General features: G+C 36.4%; 1 protein-coding gene across 2 annotated transcripts in view; it reads right to left on the bottom strand.

Annotated features, from left to right (window-relative positions):
• Positions 1–20,759, bottom strand: part of Glra3 (glycine receptor alpha 3) — a 169,721-nt gene that overhangs the window by 21,494 nt on the left and 127,468 nt on the right. For both annotated transcript variants that reach the window (XM_026389752.2, XM_077792625.1), the window contains exons 6-7: positions 19,381–19,518; positions 16,279–16,493 (exon numbers count right to left, since the gene is read on the bottom strand). In XM_026389752.2, the coding sequence (XP_026245537.2) occupies positions 16,279–16,493; positions 19,381–19,518 (353 nt within the window). The remainder of the gene's footprint in view (positions 1–16,278; positions 16,494–19,380; positions 19,519–20,759) is intronic.

Genomic DNA, 20,759 nt, shown 5'->3' with positions numbered 1-20,759 from the left:
GAGATTTCTATTTCTATTTTGGAACCATCTCAAGGACCCCCTTAAGTTTAGGACTGAGGAAAAATGAGTTATGATTTGATTACTATTCATGATACCTTAAATAGAAAATAACAGTATCTTCATTAAAGACCAAATACACTGCTTTGTGTTAAGAAGTTGTCAATTATAGTGGAAAAAAGAAAATGAAACAGCTCTTATCTTCAGCCCAGAATGTCCTAAAAATGTAGTGACAGTACCAGATTTTGTAAATTCACTTGTAAGGGATTACAAAAACTAAAATCCAGGTAGGCCTGTGAAGCACTAACTTAATCTAAGACAATGAATTATCTAGGTACAGAAAGTAAAGGTAGGCAGGCTGCAAGCCAGATTTAGGCATAGAAATGAGTTTGTTTAAACCACATAGTAAAAAGAAAAAAGAAAAGAAAATTAAAAAGAATGAAAAGAGCATGGAATGCATGTAACTAGTTAGCTACACTGCCTATCTCTCCTTTTGATAGGCGACAGACACAGATGCCAGTGGTGATGAGGTGAAGGGAATAATTCTATATAATGGGCTCACTGTGCTGACCTGAACATGATTTCTTTCCAAGAATTGATTTGCATGCAGCCCTATCTAGCTTAAGTGGACAGGATATGTCACATTCTTTGGCAAACTACCTGTTATCTGCATGAAAAATGCAAACCTAAAATAATGTCCAAAAGAGGAACCCAAGTTACCCTGAAGGGATGGACTTTCATGACCTTTTTCACAGACCAGATCAGGAAACTCAAGGAAATGAGGAAAAATCTGTAGGAATTTATGGTTAAGAATCCAGTTGGATTCCTAGAGTTGTCATACACAACAGGGACTTGATAGTCTTATGTCATTTTGTTGTTAGTCAGAAGTCAAGAAATGGATCTGGTTGGGACTCTTTGAAAACTTTCCAGGGAACCTCCCCTGCCACCCCCAAAAATGGAGGAAAGGAAAGGAGTACTATCTCTCTCCTCTCCGAGAGGACCTACACTGTTTCTTGAGAGTGTTTCCTTTTACTATTTCCCATCCTTTGTAATAAATTCATTGCCTGTTACTCTGAGCGACATATCTGATGTCTTTCTCACTTGATCATAAGAATTGGGATTTGAAAGAGTAAGGCTGGGGGGTGCTTTGTGTTGCCTCAGTTTCCCAGAAGGCTCCAATCCTATGACTCTTTCATTGATCACATCAAACTACTTTGTTCATTTATTTTTGCATCAATCTCCTGAAGTTATTTGGTTTTTGTGCTTTCTGATCCAGAGGAATTGCTAGGTTGCTTATATCTCATGTGTCCTTCATAAATAAATTTATACTTATGTAAGATTTCAGTATGAGCCAGGTTCAGTGGCCCATGCAGGTAGTCCCAGAAGCTCAGGAGACTGAGGTTCAAAAGTTCAAAGGCTCTAAGCAACTTAGTGAGATACTGTCACAAAAAATAAAAAGGGCTGGGGATGTGATTTAGTGGTTGAGTGCCCCTGGGTTCAACCTCTGCCCACCCCCCCCCCAGAAATATTTCAATATGATTATTTTATAGCAACAATTTTAAATTATATTCCTCAGCAATAAAATTGGGTGAGCTATATCTTAGGTATGGCACTCTAAATTGTGGTTGAGAAGCCTGCCAAGATGCACGCCTTTACCTTGGCTCACACAATAGGTAGTTAAAATGATTGTTTCAGGAAAGTAAATTCCTATGCTACAGCTCATGGATAACAGTGTATTAGATGTAGCTTACTAAATTATAATCCATGCTACATTAATCAGAGGTTTCTAGAAATAGATACTTAAATGTATTTATAAAGAGTGCAGCTTAAACTTAAGAAATTGATTAAACTGGAACTTGGGTGTTTGAATCAGTAAAACCTCATATAAACTTATGTGTAGAAACTTTATAAGGTAAATTTCAAGGGATTCCCTGCCCTCAAATTCTTTGTTGGTGTATTATAATTATAAGTAATAGTGGGATTCATTATTACAAGCACTTTTTAAGAGTAATTATTTTGTCATTTTTTTTTCTCAATCCAAATTTGCTTTTTATTTGAAAAAGATGTATTAAGAACATCACAGTATATGCTTTTTTTAATTTAATTTTTTTAGTTGTAGATGGACATAATACCTTTATTTTGTTTGTTTGTTTATTTTTTTATGTGGTGCTGAAAATCAAACCCAGTGCCTCACATAGCTAGGTGAGTGGTCTACTACTGATCCACAATCCCAGCCCAGTATGTGCTTTTGATTAGCTAAAATAACCCTTTGAATAGAATAATTTGTTCTTCCTTTGGGTAATCAGTTGTGGTGAATTCCCCCAGTTCCTCAGAAATGTCAAGTAAATGGTGAATAATTTTGTCTGCGGAATGGCAGATGATTCAAGCATACAGATAAATGTTTTTCCTCTGAACTAAATGAAATCTCTATGCTTGTGTCATGACTTATTTTCTGAGTTTTTTTCTTATCTCTATGCCTTTTTTATTTAATTTTTTATTACTTACATCCAAATCGGAGTATCATCCTACATTTTTCTCTGGTGCAAATTCATATGTAAGAAGTTTACATTCTATAATGTTTATAGAGAAAAATATTCATCTCAAAAGGAGCATGAATATTATTTGACATAAACCCAGAGAGAAAGAAATTAGAACAAAGGAAAAAAATAAACAATGCTTAAAAAAAAACAGACATTAGAGTATAATGATATTGAAAAGGCAAAAGGAGGAAAAACCAGGCATTAAGTAATGAATCACACATCATGGAATATTGTGAGCTTTGACATTCTGACATTTATCACCCTGGAGGGTGACTCACAACAGTCCCCTTGGTGTCACATTCATACTGATTGTGATACTCATAAGCTATAGTTAATGAATGATGCGTCTACCACAATATTTTCCACACAAAGAATCTTACATTAAGAGAAAATGCAACAGAGAATCATATCACATAACAGCTCCATTATTTCTAACAAGATGAGGTTGATTAATCCTTCCATTCACTAGACAGGAAAAATACAACCAAACAGCTAAAGAATTTTGAAGGATTTTGTCACACAATAATCTCTGACTCCCATTTCAGTTATTGGAGTTTTACTATTATCTCTTCTATAGGATATGATTCTTATGTTTAACATGTGAAACTGTAAAATAAATCTAGATGTCACTAGAAATGCTTCTTAGGTTCATTTTGTTAAACTTAACTGGCATTTCTTAATACATTATCTTTTTTGAACTACTTAAATTGTATTTGTGACTTCTCCTTTGCATTTTCAAAATGGAGATTTTGTATTTCTGTAATATCATCTTTATTTTAATCAAAATATCTCCCTATTTCTTTATAGGGAGAGGTATATGAGCCTAAGAGCTTTATTTATAAATAAATTCCCAACTGGAATCATGAAGATAGATAAAGCCTGTGAGGTTTTTTTAAAACACTCTTATTGGGACCAAGTCTTTATCTTCCACTGGCAAAGAGATAGTTTTTTAATATTGTTTTTTAGTTGTAGATGAATACAATATCTTTATTTTATTTATTTTTATGTCGTGTTGAGTATTAAACCCAGTGTGTCACACATGCAAGATCAGCTCTCTACCACTGAGCCACAGCTCTAGCCCAAAGGGATAGTTTTACATCTTTAAAAAAAATCTTTTAGGGAGTTCATAGTATGATTATAGGATACAGTAAATGGAGTTAAATAGCAGTAAAGGGAGTTAAAGACATTGTTTAGATAAAATAGTCTCAAAATTGCATACAGCTTTTGCTTTTAAGTTCAGTTTGATGCCAAAGCTGTTGTATAATGCTGTCTTTTACAATTTTAAACCTTGTGATTTTTCTTTAAACTTTAAGAATTTATGTACCAGCTGTGTGTCTTATGTCAAGTACAAAGAAGATACTTGATAATTGTTAATTTTTCAGCTTAATGACAGTTAGTAAGCCTAGTAAATGTAGGAAGATGAAATGTGGAACCAGAGATATTCATCATTTCTATTCTTCTTAGCATAGGGCTGACACATGTTTAAGAATTATCTGCTTACATAATAATTAGATTTTGTATTAATCATAAAATTAGATGGTTTTATATGCATTGTATATTGTGGTTTTAGTAAAAATTATGAATAAAGAATCCTTTTATTTTCTGTGCCTTTTTCCTAAATAAGTATATAAAATGACACTATTTTTATGATCCATAAAATTTAAAAAATTTAATAAAGTATATTACTTACATTCAAATATAATCCAATAGTCATAATGATGAATTTACTTATTAAATATATTGTCACAATAATAAAGTAGAAATGAAACCATTATATCTGTACTGATCTTGATTGAAGGGATCTCAGTTAAACATATTTGGGGAGGATCCAACATGGCGGCCGGCAAGGAAGCAGCGATTCCAACGTCTCCACTTTAACGGGATAAGAAAGACCCACCTGAACAGATGCAGCCTACCTATGGAGGAACTTCTAGCATAATTCCCTTAAGAGGAGAGCAGCTGTGAACTGGTAGGTTTATTGGAAGTGACAGTTCGTCCCAGAGAAGTGGATCTTGGACAGCCTCTCGGGCACAGAGGTATAGTCCCCCAGCCATCAGCCGCTCTGCAAGCAGCTCCCCCGGGAGGCCTAGAGCTCGCTCTGGGAACAGCCACTTCACCTGCCCGGTTCCTAATCACGCGGCCACAGTTAACCGGCTCCACAGGTGGCCCAGCGGCGGGTGCGGTAGTCGAGCCCGGAGGCCAGCGGTCACTTTTGCAAACGGCTGACACCCGAGGGGTTTGGCCCGCCCCGCCAGAAACGGCAGTCAGCCGCCGCCGCCATCAGGGCTCCCCTGGGAGGCATAGAGCTCGCTCTGGGAGCAGCAGCCTCACACGCCCGGTCCCTAACCACGCGGCCCGTTCCTAATCACGCGACCACAGCCACCTGGCTCCACGGGTGGCCCCGCGGCGGGTGCAGAATTCGAGTCCTGAAACCAGCGGCCTCTTTTGCAAGCGGCTGACACCCAAGCGGTTTAGCCCGCCCCGCCCGAACCGGCAGTCAACCTCCGCCATCAGGGCTCCCCTAGGAGGCATAGAGCTCGCTCTGGGAGCAGCCACTTCACCTGCCCGGGTCCTAACCACGTGGCCACAGCTACCTGGCTCCACAGGTGGCCCCACGGAGGGTGCAGAAGTCCAGTCCTGAGGCCAGCGGCCACTTTTGCAAGCAGCTGACACCCTAGGGGTTCGGCCCGCCCCACCCGAACCGGTAGTCAGCCTCCGCCATCAGGGCTCCCCTGGGAGGCACAACCTCATTTGGAGTAGGGGCTGTGCAGAGCTGCCATCGGAGCAAGCAGGGCAGGCAGACGTGCGGCCCACTGGAAAGACAGGCCAGGTAGCTTGCCATCGTGGTGGACACGCAACACCGAGGCAGTCGCGTCACACTGGTTGGAGTGGGGGTGGAGCAGGGTCGCCGCCCGGGTCCGGAGGGGGCTCAGCGACCCATTGGAGAGGTAGTCAGGTACCCCCATTGGGAGTGGGGGCTGTGCAGAACTGCGACCTACCGGCCTAGAGGCCTGCCAGCGCGGTAGACACGTCACACCAATTGGAGTGGGGACCCAGCAGAACCGCCACCCACATCCAGACCAGGACCAACGACCCCAGGGCGTGGTAGTTACGTCACCACAATTGAAGTGGGGGCAGAGCAGAGTCGCCACCCGTGCCCGCAGGGGGGCGGACCTGCGACCGATTAGCGGGGTAGAGAGATCACCCTAATTAGAGGAGGAGCAGAGCCACTACCCGCCCTGCAAGGGAGACTTCCCAACTATACAAGAGCAATATAAATAAATAGGGGGTAAAAATCAAAAACACAACAGTTGCACCAAGCAGAAAGAAACGCGAGCAGTATGAAAAGACAAGGAAAGAAAGGACCACAAGCAATGCAGGTCAACTCAACATTAGAAGAGGTAATAGCTGCAACAGATGGAATGTCAGATAAAGAGTTGAGGATATATATGCTTCAGATGATCTGGAGTCTCAAGGAAGACATGAGACAGCAAAATCAGACAATGAAAGATCACATCGACAAACAAATCCAGGAAGTAAAAGATCAATTTCACAGGGAGATAGAGGTAATAAAAAACAAACAAATAGAAATCCTAGAAATGCAGGAAACAGTAAACCAACTTAAAAACTCAGTTGAGAATACTACCAGCAGAGTAGATCACTTAGAAGAGAGAACATCAGACAATGAAGACAAACTATTTCAACTGGAAAAGAACATAGACAGCTCAGCAAGAATGCTAAGAAACCATGAGCAGAACATCCAAGAATTATGGGACAATATCAAAAGACCAAATTTAAGAGTCATTGGGATACAGGAAGGCACAGAACTCCATACCAAAGGAATAAACAGTCTATTCAGTGAAATAATACGAGAAAACTTCCCAGACTTGAAGAATGAGACAGAATCCCAAATCCTAGAAGCCTACAGGACGCCAAATGTGCAAAATCATAAGAGATCCACACCTAGACACATTATAATGAAGATGTCCAACATACAGAATAAGGAGAGAATTTTAAAAGCTGCAAGAGAAAGAAAGCAGATTACATTTAGGGGTAAACCAATCAGGATAACAGCTGATCTCTCAACACAGACTCTGAAAGCTAGAAGATCCTGGAATAACATATTTCAAACTCTGAAAGAAAATGGGTTCCAACCAAGAATCGTGTATCCGGCGAAATTAAGCTTCAGGATAGAAGATGAAATTAAAACCTTCCACGATAAACAAAAGTTAAAAGAATTCACAGCTAGAAAACCATCTCTTCAAAAAATCCTTGGCAAAACATTACAGGAAGAGGAAATGGAAAATAACATTGAAAACCAACAATGGGAGGTAGGACAGTAAAGGGGGGAAAGTAGTCAAAGTGGATAATAAATCAGGTTTAGTAACATCAATAAACAAATATGGCTAGAAGAACAAACCAGATCTCAATAATTACCCTAAATGTTAATGGCTTAAATTCACCAATCAAGAGACACAGGCTAGTAGAATGGATCACAAAACAAGACCCAACAATATGCTGCCTACAGGAGACGCATCTGATAGGAAAAGATATTCATAGACTGAAGGTGAAAGGTTGGGAAAAATCATACCACTCATGGACTGCAGAAACAAGCAGGAGTGGCCATACTCATATCTAATAAAATAGATTTCAAGACAAAGTTAATCAAAAGGGATAAAGAAGGACACTTCATACTGCTCAAGGGAACCATACACCAACAAGACATAACAATCATAAATATTTATGCCCCAAATAATGGTGCAGCTTTGTTCATCAAGCAAACTCTTCTCAAGTTCAAGAGTCTAATAGACCACCATACAATAATCATGGGAGACTTCAACACACCTCTCTCACCACTGGACAGATCTTCCAAACAAAAGTTAAATAAGGAAACTATAGAACTCAATAACACAATTAACAACCTAGACCTAATTGACATATATAGACTATACCACCCAACATCAAGTAGTTACACTTTTTTCTCAGCAGCTCATGGAACCTTCTCAAAAATAGACCATATATTATGTCACAGGGCAACTCTTAGACAATATAAAGGGGTAGAGATAATACCATGCATCTTATCTGACCACAATGGAATGAAACTGAAAATCAATGATAAAGGAAGGAAGGAAAAATCAAGCATCACTTGGAGAATGAACAATAGGTTGCTGAATGATCAATGGGTTTTAGAAGACATCAAGGAGGAAATTAAAAACTTCCTAGAGTTAAATGAAAACACAGACACAACATATCGGAATCTATGGGACACATTGAAAGCAGTTCTAAGAGGAAAATTCATTGCTTGGAGTTCATTCCTCAAAAAAAGAAAAAACCAACAAATAAATGATCTCATACTTCATCTCAAAATCCTAGAAAAAGAAGAGCAAGACAACAGCAAAAGAAGTAGAAGGCAAGAAATAATTAAAATCAGAGCTGAAATTAATGAAATTGAAACAAAAGAAACAATTGAAAAAATTGACAAAACTAAAAGTTGGTTCTTTGAAAAAATAAATAAAATTGACAGACCCTTAGCCATGCTAACAAAGAGAAGAAGAGAGAGAACCCAAATTACTAGCATACGGGATGAAAAAGGCAATATCACAACAGACACTTCAGAAATACAGAAGATAATCAGAAATTATTTTGAATCATTATACTCCAATAAAATAGAAGATAGTGAAGGCATAGATAATTTTCTTAAGTCATATAATCTGCCCAGATTGAGGCAGGAGGATATAGACAATCTAAACAGACCAATAACAATAGAGGAAATAGAAGAAACCATCAAAAGATTACCAACTAAGAAAAGCCCAGGACCGGATGGGTATACAGCAGAGTTTTACAAAACCTTTAAAGAGGAACTAACACCAATACTTTTCAAGCTATTTCAGGAAATAGAAAAAGAAGGAGAACTTCCAAATTCATTCTACGAGGCCAACATCACCCTGATTCCGAAACCAGACAAAGACACTTCAAAGAAAGAAAACTACAGACCAATATCTCTAATGAACCTTGACGCAAAAATCCTCAATAAAATTCTGGCGAATCGGATTCAAATACATATCAAAAAAATTATACACCATGATCAAGTAGGATTCATCCCTGGGATGCAAGGCTGGTTCAATATACGGAAATCAATAAATGTTATTCACCACATCAATAGACTTAAAAATAAGAACCATATGATCATCTCGATTGATGCAGAAAAAGCATTCAACAAAGTACAGCATCCCTTTATGTTCAAAACTCTAGAAAAATTAGGGATAACTGGATCATACCTCAACATTGTAAAAGCAATCTATGATAAGCCACAGGCCAGCATCATTCTAAATGGAGAAAAATTGAAGGCATTCCCTCTAAGATCTGGTACAAGACAGGGATGCCCTCTCTCACCACTTCTGTTCAACATAGTCCTCGAAACACTGGCCAGAGCAATTAGACAAACGAAAGAAATTAAAGGCATAAAAATAGGAAAAGAAGAACTTAAATTATCACTATTTGCAGATGATATGATTCTATACCTAGCAGACCCAAAAGGGTCTACAAAGAAGCTATTAGAGCTAATAAATGAATTCAGCAAAGTGGCAGGATATAAGATCAACACGCATAAATCAAAGGCATTCCTGTATATCAGCGACAAATCCTCTGAAAAGGAAATGAGGACAACTACTCCATTCACAATATCCCCCCCAAAAATAAAATACTTGGGAATCAACCTAACAAAAGAGGTGAAAGATTTATACAATGAAAATTACAGAACCCTAAAGAAAGATATAGAAGAAGACCTGAGAAGATGGAAAAATATACCCTGTTCATGGATAGGCAGAACTAACATCATCAAAATGGCGATATTACCAAAAGTTCTCTATAAGTTCAATGCAATGCCAATCAAAATCCCAACAGCATATCTTGTAGAAATTGATAAAAGAATCATGAAATTCATATGGAATAATAAAAGACCCAGAATAGCAAAAACAATGCTAAGCAGAAAGTGTGAATCAGGCGGTATAGCAATACCAGACTTCAAACTATACTACAGAGCAATAGTAACAAAAACAGCATGGTACTGGTACCAAAACAGGCGGGGGGACCAATGGTACAGAATAGAGGACACAGTAACCAATCCACAAAACTACAACTATCTTATATTTGATAAAGGGGCTAAAAGCATGCAATGGAGGAAGGATAGCATCTTCAACAAATGGTGCTGGGAAAACTGGAAATCCATTTGCATCAAAATGAATCTGAATCCCTACCTCTCGCCATGCACAAAAGTTAACTCAAAATGGATCAAGGAGCTTGATATTAAATCAGAGACACGGTATCTGATAGAAGAAAAAGTTGGTTATGATCTACATGCTGTGGGATCGGGCTCCAAATTCCTCAATAGGACACCCATAGCGCAAGAGTTAACAACTAGAATCAACAAATGGGACTTACTCAAACTAAAAAGTTTTTTCTCAGCAAAAGATACAATAAGAGAGATAAACAGGGAGCCTACATCCTGGGAACAAATCTTACTCCACACACTTCAGATAGAGCCCTAATAACCAGAATATACAAAGAACTCAAAAAATTAGACAATAAGATAACAAATAACCCAATCAATAAATGGGCCAAGGACCTGAACAGACACTTCTCAGAGGAGGACATACAATCTATCAATAAATACATGAAAAAAATACATGAAAAAAGGACCTGAACAGACACTTCTCAGAGGAGGACATACAATCTATCAATAAATACATGAAAAAATGCTCACCATCGCTAGCAGTCAGAGAAATGCAAATCAAAACCACCCTAAGATACCATCTCACTCCGGTAAGATTGGCAGCCATTAGGAAGTCAAACAACAATAAATGCTGGAGAGGATGCGGGGAAAAGGGCACTCTTGTTCATTGCTGGTGGGACTGCAAACTGGTTGCAGCCAATTTGGAAAGCAGTATGGAGATTTCTTGGAAAGCTGGGAATGGAACCACCATTTGACCCAGCTATTCCCCTTCTCGGTCTATTCCCTAAAGACCTAATAAGAGCATGCTACAGGGACACTGCTACATCGATGTTCATAGCAGCTCAATTCACGATAACAAGACTGTGGAACCAGCCTAGATGCCCTTCAATAGATGAATGGATAAAAAAAATGTGGCATTTATACACTATGGAGTATTACTCTGCATTAAAAAATGACAAAATCATAGAATTTGGAGGGAAATGGATGGCATTAGAGCAGATTATGCTAAGTGAAGCTAGTCAATCTTTAAAAAGCAAATACCAAATGACTCCTTTGATATAAGGGGAGTCAACAAGGTCAGGGTAGGGACGGAGAGCTTGAGAAGAAGATTTACATTAAACAGGGATGAGAGGTGGGAGGGAAAGGGAGTGAGAAGGGGAATCGCATGGAAATGGAAGGCGATCCTCAGGGTTATACAAAATGACATATAAGAGGAAAGGAGGGGTAAGACAAGATAATACAAATGGAAGAAATGATTTACAGTAGAAGGGGTAGAGAGAGAAAAGGGGAGGGGAGGGGAGGGGAGGGGAGGGGGGATAGTAGAGAATAGGACAGACAGCAGAATACATCAGACACTAGAAAGGCAATATGTCAATCAATGGAAGGGTAACTGATGTGATTCAGCAATCTGTATACGGGGTAAAATTGGGAGTTCATAACCCACTTGAACCAAACCGTGTAATATGATGTATTAAGAACTATGTAATGTTATGAACGACCAATTAAAAAAAAAACATATTTGGAGTAGATATTAGAAGTTGTATTTAAATGGTGAGCACAAAGGTATTACTGACAGTAATGGCAATTCATTGCCATATTATTGGGAAAGCCCAATTACTATGCAGTTCTTCTAACCCTATTTAGTTGCATAATTTCAAACCTATGCAACTTCCTCTTTTTAAAACTACAGGGTATATTTTTTGAGAAAAAGAGAATGTTATATTTATTAATTAGATAAAGCACAGTAGTGCAATGTGCTTCAATTTTCTTCCCATCCCCTATCTTTTCCATATAATCCCAATTATAGATCTTTGTACCAACATAATCATGATATGAAAACATATTAACTTTTTACTTTTCACTTTTTGGTAGTTGTAATCACTTCCTTAATTGGTGATGAGAGCTATCTTTATTATATTTTCTAAGATCCATTGTTTTTATTGTACTGTAAGGTAGATAAATGCAAACTTTAAATTCTTTGTTCATTAATTTGGTGGTACTCTAGCAAAAAATATGGTTTAGCACAATTAAAGAATAATTCAGTTGCTTGCTTTTCAAGTTAAGGCTAAGCACTAAGTAAATATTTTAAAAGCTCACATTGTCTTTATATGTCACCATAATGCTCACTGAGTAGGCACATATTATGTACTGAGTTGGGCTCTGAAGAAAGAAATATGTAAAGAGCAGTTTTCCCCCCTCAGAAAGCTACTCTGGTGGGTTTCACAGGTAAATTGAATGGGGAAAATTGAGAGAAATTGTGATATAAGGTTCTGTTTATTGTTGAGGATAAACATCTTTAAGTGCAGAATTTGCAATTTGCATAGGCTTCAGGTTTCTAACAGTCTGTGAACTAATTAATTAGTCTTGTTTGAAATTTCAAGTTCTCCTGATTGTTCAGTGGTTAAAGTTATATTCTGAAGAAGATGGGCATAGTGTTAGAGGCAGAGTGAGAAAAATCCAAATACAATCTCCCCGGGGGTTTCTCCCTCTTTTCATCTTCATACTTTCATCCCTCTTGTTTTCTTGAGTTCTTACTAATAAGCCAGAGAGTGGCCTAAGAAAGGAGACAGAAAGGTTTAACAAATCATTGCCTTATAATAGAAGATAAGATTATTTGTTTACATTTCTTTCTTGCTTTCCTGCACTCCTCTTTGGGAGACCAACCTTACATGTGACTGAGTCACACTCCCCGGCTGGGTGCTGAGGTGCTCAGTTGCAGACAAGTGGCAGAGCTTTCCCCACCATTCTTGGGTTCCAGGGTCAGTGTCTCCTGCTTGGGTGTGTCTTGCTACAGCCCCATGGGTGGAGTTACGCTCATCTGTTCCTTTGTAATATAACCCCTTGCCCTGTTAAGGATAGAATCTTCCATGGAAGTGCCTTGTGTGTGCCCCCTTCTCTTACTGTGCCCTTGGGTGTGTCCTACCCAGGTGTCAGTCAACCTGCTGACAGTGGACATCATGAAGATAGACTCAGCCCCCTGAAACCTGACCCTTTGCTTCATTTGAATAGCTTCTCCTCAATAAAAGGGGTCAGCGCTCCTCCAAGGAAAGAACATATTACTAATACCTATAGGTTCCAAATAGGAGAAACTCCACAGACCTGAATCACTCCCCACTCTAGATCCACACGCACTCTTAATTCATCCTGCATGAGGCAACTCAGAAAAGACACAGGCAACTCATAGGCCTTTGAGCAAGAATAATTTAAGTCATTGAGGACTATTGGGGACTATTTTTTTATGCTGAATAATTGCATTGAAACTGAGCTGAAACAGCCTCCAATGTCAAGAATCTTTTGATATACTGTGTGAAAGGCTAGGATTTGGATAAACATTGAATTCAGAGATTTTCCACCTCTGCCCAGTTCATATCTGGGTATGTGAATGTGTGTGATGTATACAATGTATATATATGTATGTATATGCATACACATCTATCAAATGTGTGTCTTTGTTGTTATAATAGATATGAAATTTATTTTCAAAAGACTAAATTTGTGAGTACTTGGAGATACTTATGTACTTCTGCAAGTGATGCAAAACAGCAAACATGTACCAAAGCTGGTCCTGAAATGGGATGGAGACAAGGGATGAGGGTAGGTCTCAAACAGGAATTATCATTAATTCTGCCTCTTCTATCTGATTTTTCATACAGAAGTCAGAGCGATTGCTTCTTTTAAAATACTTCAGTAGCCTACCACTGCACCCAAAATAAACAGTCATTATCAAGGAATAAAGCTTTCTGTAATATGGTTCTATAACTACTGCCACTTTTTCTGACTTGATTCAAGCACATAGTATAAGAAAGTGCTCCTAACTAGCAATAGGATGCATGTTACCCTCTTCTGAACACTTGATGCAGGAACTGCAGAAATGCAAAATAACTGTAAGTTCTAAAAATGAATGTTATCACAGTACTCTTCTTGCTTTGTACTGTGACATACATGCTTGATTTATCATGACACTTTAGAGATCAATGCAATAGAATATATCAGAGAGAATCTCAGCTCTGTAGTTCTTGAGCTGGTTAAAGTATTCTTAGAGATTTTCTCCTGAGTCTTATTTGGCTGATTTCTACGCTTCTCCTATTCTAAAGGAGATGTACAGGTCTGTAGATCTTCTGTTGGATGAGAAGAAACATTAAGCAGTTATCATAAACTAAAGCTTTATTTATTTTTTCATCCTATGTTTGAAAATGTTCTTTTTCCTAAACTTAATTTTGTTTACCTACTTGCTAGAATTCGTCAGTAAGCAAATGATGAATGTTTCTGTAACAAGAGTTTCAGATGTTTGCATGTTCTTTTGTGATATCGAGAGCAGTTGATGTTAAGGTACATTATTTTAGATACTTTTGTACCTAAAGAGTTGAGCCCTGAAAAGAAGAGAGAGAGAGAGAGAGAGAGAGAGAGAGAGAGAGAGAGAGAGAGAGAGAGAGAGAGAGAAAGATAGATCAAAGAATCAGGAGTGGATTTTTTAAAGAGATTTTTCTGCTCTTTTGAACAGTCTCAACCAATACATTCATACATTTTGTTTATCCCGGGTCTTCAGAATTTGTCTTCCTGAATTCTAATGTGCGTAATTAAATATGCTCAACCAGTCATGTCTTAACTGTCACAAAGTTGAAGATAGTGCGGTCACCTTTTGTTAAAATAGCACTTTCCAATCAGTTCTTTTTGTAGGTGAGAGTTAAGTCTGTCATCACATTTGTAGTGGTCATTATCTCTATGCTCCAAAAGGTGAAAAGGTTATTTATGTATGTGTGTGTATTTAATTGAATTCATGGTTGAAAATTGATTCCTTCCCTGAGATCTTGATAAAATTAATGCCTTTTTAAAAATTCTCTTTCTTGAGAAAAGTGTGAAGTTGTCTCAGACATTTCATTTCCTTTTTTTTCTAAAACTTGTGTGCCTGTTGTGCCTTTTTTATTTGCTGCTTTCTTCCTTTTGCTTTTGCTACTCAGAGCTATATGTGTCTAGTCCTACCTTACTCTTTGTGTGAATGCCTTTATGCTGTGCTAACAGCTGTAGATTCCTGAAATGGAGCATTTTCCTCTCTTCTTTTAGTTGACAACTTACAAAACAAATGAGTTTACATTTCTGTTTGGCTCATGAAGATCAATGAGTAAATTTCCTTTAAAAATAGAGTATGCAATTTTAACAGTTACATATGTAAATAAACATTGAGTTTTAATTTATTCCTAGGAACAGATTTATAATTTTCACCTGGAAAATATTTTAAACAAGTTGACATGGCCATTTTAAAAATACAATTAAGTATTAATAAAAGTAGATGCTATTTTGAAAGACAATCATTAAGTCATAGGTTATGTAAGCCTTGTCAAATATCAAGTTTTCTAACATTTTTAATAATAAAGTAGCTTGTGGCCAACATTATTTATTTAGGTGTCTTACTATAATAAATCTAATCATGGAATACAATTCATAGTAAAGACTAAGGGAACATGACAGTACATTTATAATTTACTTGGTGTAGCAAGCAGATAGCATCAACTGCATAAGAAAAGTGAATATTATTTTCTTATATTGAAGTACAGTATTTTAATGAAAATAAATAATGAAGCTTCTTAGAAGCTTTGTGAGATTCCTTAATTTAGATAATAGATATTTCTTTGATGTGTTTTTAGAGGAAAATATTTATATTTCTATGAAGATAAATGGTTGTAAACAGTTTCCTATACTGTGTTTTAGTACATTTTAACAAGAGAAGTATTGAGTCTTTTGTGTACCTCACTGAGGAAATAGCTTCATTTTAATTGTGACTCTTTAGCATGGACTAAAATCATGGAATGGATAAGATCTCCTGTTTGTTTACCAATGGCTACCTACGAGCCACAAAAATAATACCATACTTGGCCCCACTATGGGCACTCTGATATAATGTTTATAGAAGTATAACTGCTATAATGCTTCTCTGAAGCTAAATTTGGCAACACAAATTATTGCATTCAGCTATAAGTGCAACAATTCCCATTCTAATTATGTATTTAAAAAGTAACATGAAGTACACTTAAAGCTATGTATCCATGTGTTGTGTCTGTTTATACACACATACATATATATGTATAGTCATGTATATAATATTTATTATATGAATAATAATCATTGTGTTAGTCCTAGGAGTAAGTAAATGATGATACATCTATACAATGGAGTACTATGTCACCTTTTAAAATTACAGTATTATTCAACTTAAATAAATGTTTATGTATTTCTAAGTATTTAAAAATCTACACAAAGAATTTCATAGTTTGTAATATTACTGTTGATGTTTAAATAGCGATCATAATACAAATTGTAAGTAGCAGAAATCACTAGTTTATAGAATATTTTCTTTTATCTATTTCTGTGTCTTACAAGTTTTATGCTTTGGTAATATTACTTGAGAAATCAGTAATGAATGATAAATGGCCTTTGAAAAATATCTCACAAATATGACAATGATATCCTTATAACCATATGTGGAATATGTGAATGTACCTTCAGTGCACTTACCTTTGGTAAGGAAGCTCGTGATCCAGAACTCTGCGTAGTCATAGTAAGTACAGTTGTTATTCCCAGAGCTACCCTGGCTGGAGCTGCATCCATATTGATCCAGAATGAAACCCAGGATAGAATAACAATCAGGAGACTGGGAATGTACATCTGAATGAGATAGTATCCCATTTGTCGTTCCAGATGGAATCGTACTTCTATACATGTAAACTTTCCTAATTGGTTATAAAATAAATGCAGCAATTAGTAAAAAAAAAAATAGGTCTTTGTTATATCATCAAATATCACTATTTTATTTTCTTTATATTTTGTCCTAAATTTTTCTGCTACAGTGAAGAGAGACCTGATATCACATATTTAAATTGGTTTCTGAAAATTTTCTGTTAGCATCTAGAAGCAGTGTAACAAGAGTGTACATATAGTCTTTCAAGAAAGTGTATGTAAACTTATTGCTTCACATTTGAATAGCACTTCATACTTGCCAGAGTAGTCAAATATCTATTTTTTGACCTGATTCTAGTAATTTATTTTTAAGTAGACAGAGAAATGTACATTTACCATATAAAGATATTTTCTCACTGTTTGTTTCATGATATCACTGTTACATAATCCACTAAGTAATCTCATGGAATAATTAATGATTACCATTTTGATACTTTGTAGAGTTTCTCTAAATGTCATATGATAGTCAAGGAAAAAAACCTTAATATGCTTTTATTAAAAAAGCATTTTATCAGCATTGCTGGGAAGAAAAATAAATATATTGACCATTGTTTATAAATATGTGTATATGTATAAATTTATACAAATATAAACTTTTGGATAATGAAAACAAAACTGAGCAAAACTTCAGGGTTTGTGCAATTCATTTGTATGTGAAATAATTTTTAAATTCAGTGTTTCAGTTTTTAGAAGATAGGGTATTTATAAATATGGCTCTTATACAACCTAGTGTCTGTCTTTCTTTGGCATTTACTTAAGGAATATAAAGGAAATATGTGGTATCTGAGCCTACTCTTTGAAAATAATTAATAGATGAATCCTGTTCATTGTAGGAATAATATAGAGTTTAGTTAGCATCTAAGGCAAATTAATCACACACTTAATTGAGGACACTACCAGATGCTTTAATTTTCTATATCATTTTGAACAGGTTATTGTGCTTTAATCTCCTGAATATAAAACTGTGAGACTTCTATATCATTTGAGGAAACACCTATCCAATTATGCGCTTATAGTAGATATTCATAAATATAAGTTTTTTCTTCTAATCTCTATTAGCTTGGTAAGTAACTGTATAAAGTATGTAAATTTACTTTTTGCTAAGAAAGGGTCTTGAGACCCTGTATCATTAAAAATCATCCTGAGTTTGTTTACAACTTAATTTCTTGTTCTGGGTTGAATTTATCTTCCGAAAATTCATGTCTACCTGGAACCTGTGACAGTGGCTTTATTTGGAAATAAAGTATTTGCAGATATAATCAAGTTTAAAATTTTTTTTTCCTGGCTGGACATGGTAGTAAACAGCTCTAATCCCAGTGTCTCAGGAGGCTGAGACAGGAGAATCTCAAATTCAAAGCCAGCCTCAGCACTTAAGCAAGACCCTGTCTCAAAACTTAAAAATAAATAAATAAATAAATAAATAAATAAATAAATAAATAAATAAATAAATGGGCTAGGGATGTTTCTCAGTGGTTCAGTGTCCCTGGGTTTAATACCTGATGACCAAAAGAAAAAGGAGGTTTATCTGGATTAGGTTGATCTCTAATTTCTAATGCAAAATTTCTGATATCCTTATAAAAAGAGGGAATTTGGGACACAAAGATACATGGATAATGCCATGTGACTATGGAGGTAGAGATTAAAGTGATTCATCAACAATCCAAGGATTACCCAGGATTGTCAGGAATAAGAATCTAGGAGAGGGGAGGAAAGGATTCTTCCCTAGAGCTCCCAGAGAAAGCATGACCCTGCTGATATCTTGATTTTAGACTTCAGGCCTCCAAAACTATGAGAGAATATATTTCTGTTATGGTAAGCTCCCATATTTGTAACAGCTTATTTGGGCCCTCCTAAGAAACCCAAACAGCACCCTACCTCTACTTTACAGATTTCTTGGCATTTTCCTAAAGAAGTTTACAACTGTCCCTAGAAAGCTGAGTAAGGACATTGCTATTGACTTTCTTACCTTTTATCTTTGTGTTGGGTTGTTATCTTGGAGCTCCCTAAAAATTTAGATATCTGAGTTAAAAAAAAAAAAAACAGCAGTGACTTTGATCAGATACTATGAATTTGTTGAGATAAGAGAGACTAGGGACTTTGTATAGTAAAAGATCAGATAATGGTTTTGGGAAATGCTGATGCCAAGATGAATCATATTTCACTGTAATGAAATGTTAAGAGCAGCAGCTGATGCTAGTGGGAGGCCATGCATGCACCACATTGGAGAGATTCTTCAGTTGTCAGCCATTAGATACATTTTTAGATGGAGGTTATACGGTTAGAATAGGTATTTCATGGATAGCCCATACTAGTTAAGTGAACAGATTTCATAAAATTACATATTACACAATGAGGCTCTTTGTCCTTGCTGTTGGTATCTATATTTTCTGTCTACCCTCAGAGGCAGAAGATTCCTGTCAGTGTGAGTAGTAGGTACATAGATAAAAATGACTTGAAATGCATTAAAATGTGACCAGTGGGGAAGTGTAGACAAATAAACTTTTTAAAGAAAGAAAGTGCTTTTATTTTGTTAGCAGAGACAGTGTTTACTACCCCAAAAGAGTTTAAAAAAAAACAGTTTTTTTTCTTCACACAGAAATTCAGGGAATATTTTAAGAATATTACTATGTAAGTATGAACTTTTCATAAATAAATATTTAAATATAATTAGATACCAAGCAGGTTTTTGGACGCATATAAACCAATTATATAACCATATGTAATGAGTCAAAGCATCAATAAATTTCAAATGTTCTATATTCTGCTTATGACTATTAAAACATTGAGCTATAAACAGGAAATAAACTAGCATTAAAATTAAGAAACATCTGAATATAATAAAATCACAAATAATAAATATAAAGAGCACTCAATCCCTACCTGTATTGTAATGTTTAGTGCAGTATCGTAAATCTTTTTCTTCTTTCAACAGAAACTGGGGCAAAGTTAGTCCTTCGGCCACTTGTACAGGTGCTTCATCTTGCCATTCAAAAATAAGATCATTCATTGTATACCCAACTAGTCAAAACATAATAAAAATATTAAGAGCCAAAAAAGGATTTTCAAAGAAGAGAAATTAATAACTACTTGTGTAGTCACATAGGATGAAAGATCACTTTCATCTTATCAATTGAACTATGTACTACCTGGTTCCATTTAACAAGAGTATTCTTATGAAACACTCAACCAAATAATGTAAAAAAATGAAGTAGACTAATAAAAAATAGTACATAACAGGTAGAATATTTAAGGGACAGATGCTTTCCTTGAGATGGGCAGCTGCTAAATTGAATAATTTTCATTTGGTTCAATTTCATTAGTTTTCCACTTAACTTCTTTCACATTATTTCAGTTTTTGTTGAAAAAAACCCTATTTTTTTCAACAAAAACTGAAATTGTCACTGGCTAGAATGTGACCAACTGAAACATCTGTGGGGAAAGTACTACTTCCTGATGGCTCTCTTAATTTAATCATTAGCTATTTTAGCATACAGTATCTGTTTCTATATTCCAAGTCATAACATGGACAAAATATTAATTTAAATAGAGATGTCTTCTGTTTAGGGGAAGATAATAGTACTAAAAATTTCACATGGAGTAGTTTGTGGAGGAGGAATTTCTTGTACATGCTGTCAGTTCAGGATAGAATTAAGTAATGGATTTTGTAATAAGTCAACAACTTTTAGTAAACTAAAAATTCATATCTCTAAATGAGAGCATCTAAGAAAAGCAGAATTTCATTTTTTTTCTTCCCCATGAGTGTGAAATTATGGAAATTTATGCTTGAAGGTTACTGGAATAAGGACCCAAAAGTGACTGTGATCTGTGAGGTAGGATTGTTTAATCTAGTAAGTGAGTTCCTTGAAGCATAACCGCCATGGAGGAGAGAGAGGAAGCATGTGTGGTCTCTGAACTAAATGAGGTGGTCAGACAAAGGAAGTGAAACCTCTAGCTCTAAGAAGCTACATACAGAGGAACTTATGCCAAACAAAATTTTATTGGAAGGAACCTTGTATTATAGGAAAGAGGCTGTGCGAGTAATTAGAAACAACTGGTGTGGAGTAGGTTAGGCAGAAAAGAGTAATGAGCAGGGAAGAGAAGTGATCACTCTCCATTCTCCCCAATACCTGGGCAGAAGCGTTTCAGACAGCTGAATCTGTTCTATCTGTGGTGGTAATAATTCTGCCATTCCCACTTGACCCTTGAGCTTACCTGGCAGCCTCTAATGATGTTGCAAGAGCATCCCTTCAGAATGTCTG

Source organism: Urocitellus parryii, chromosome 14 (genome assembly GCF_045843805.1).
Source record: "Urocitellus parryii isolate mUroPar1 chromosome 14, mUroPar1.hap1, whole genome shotgun sequence".
NCBI classification, from domain to species: domain Eukaryota; kingdom Metazoa; phylum Chordata; class Mammalia; order Rodentia; family Sciuridae; genus Urocitellus; species Urocitellus parryii.
This window is presented reverse-complemented; position numbering and strand designations above follow the sequence as displayed.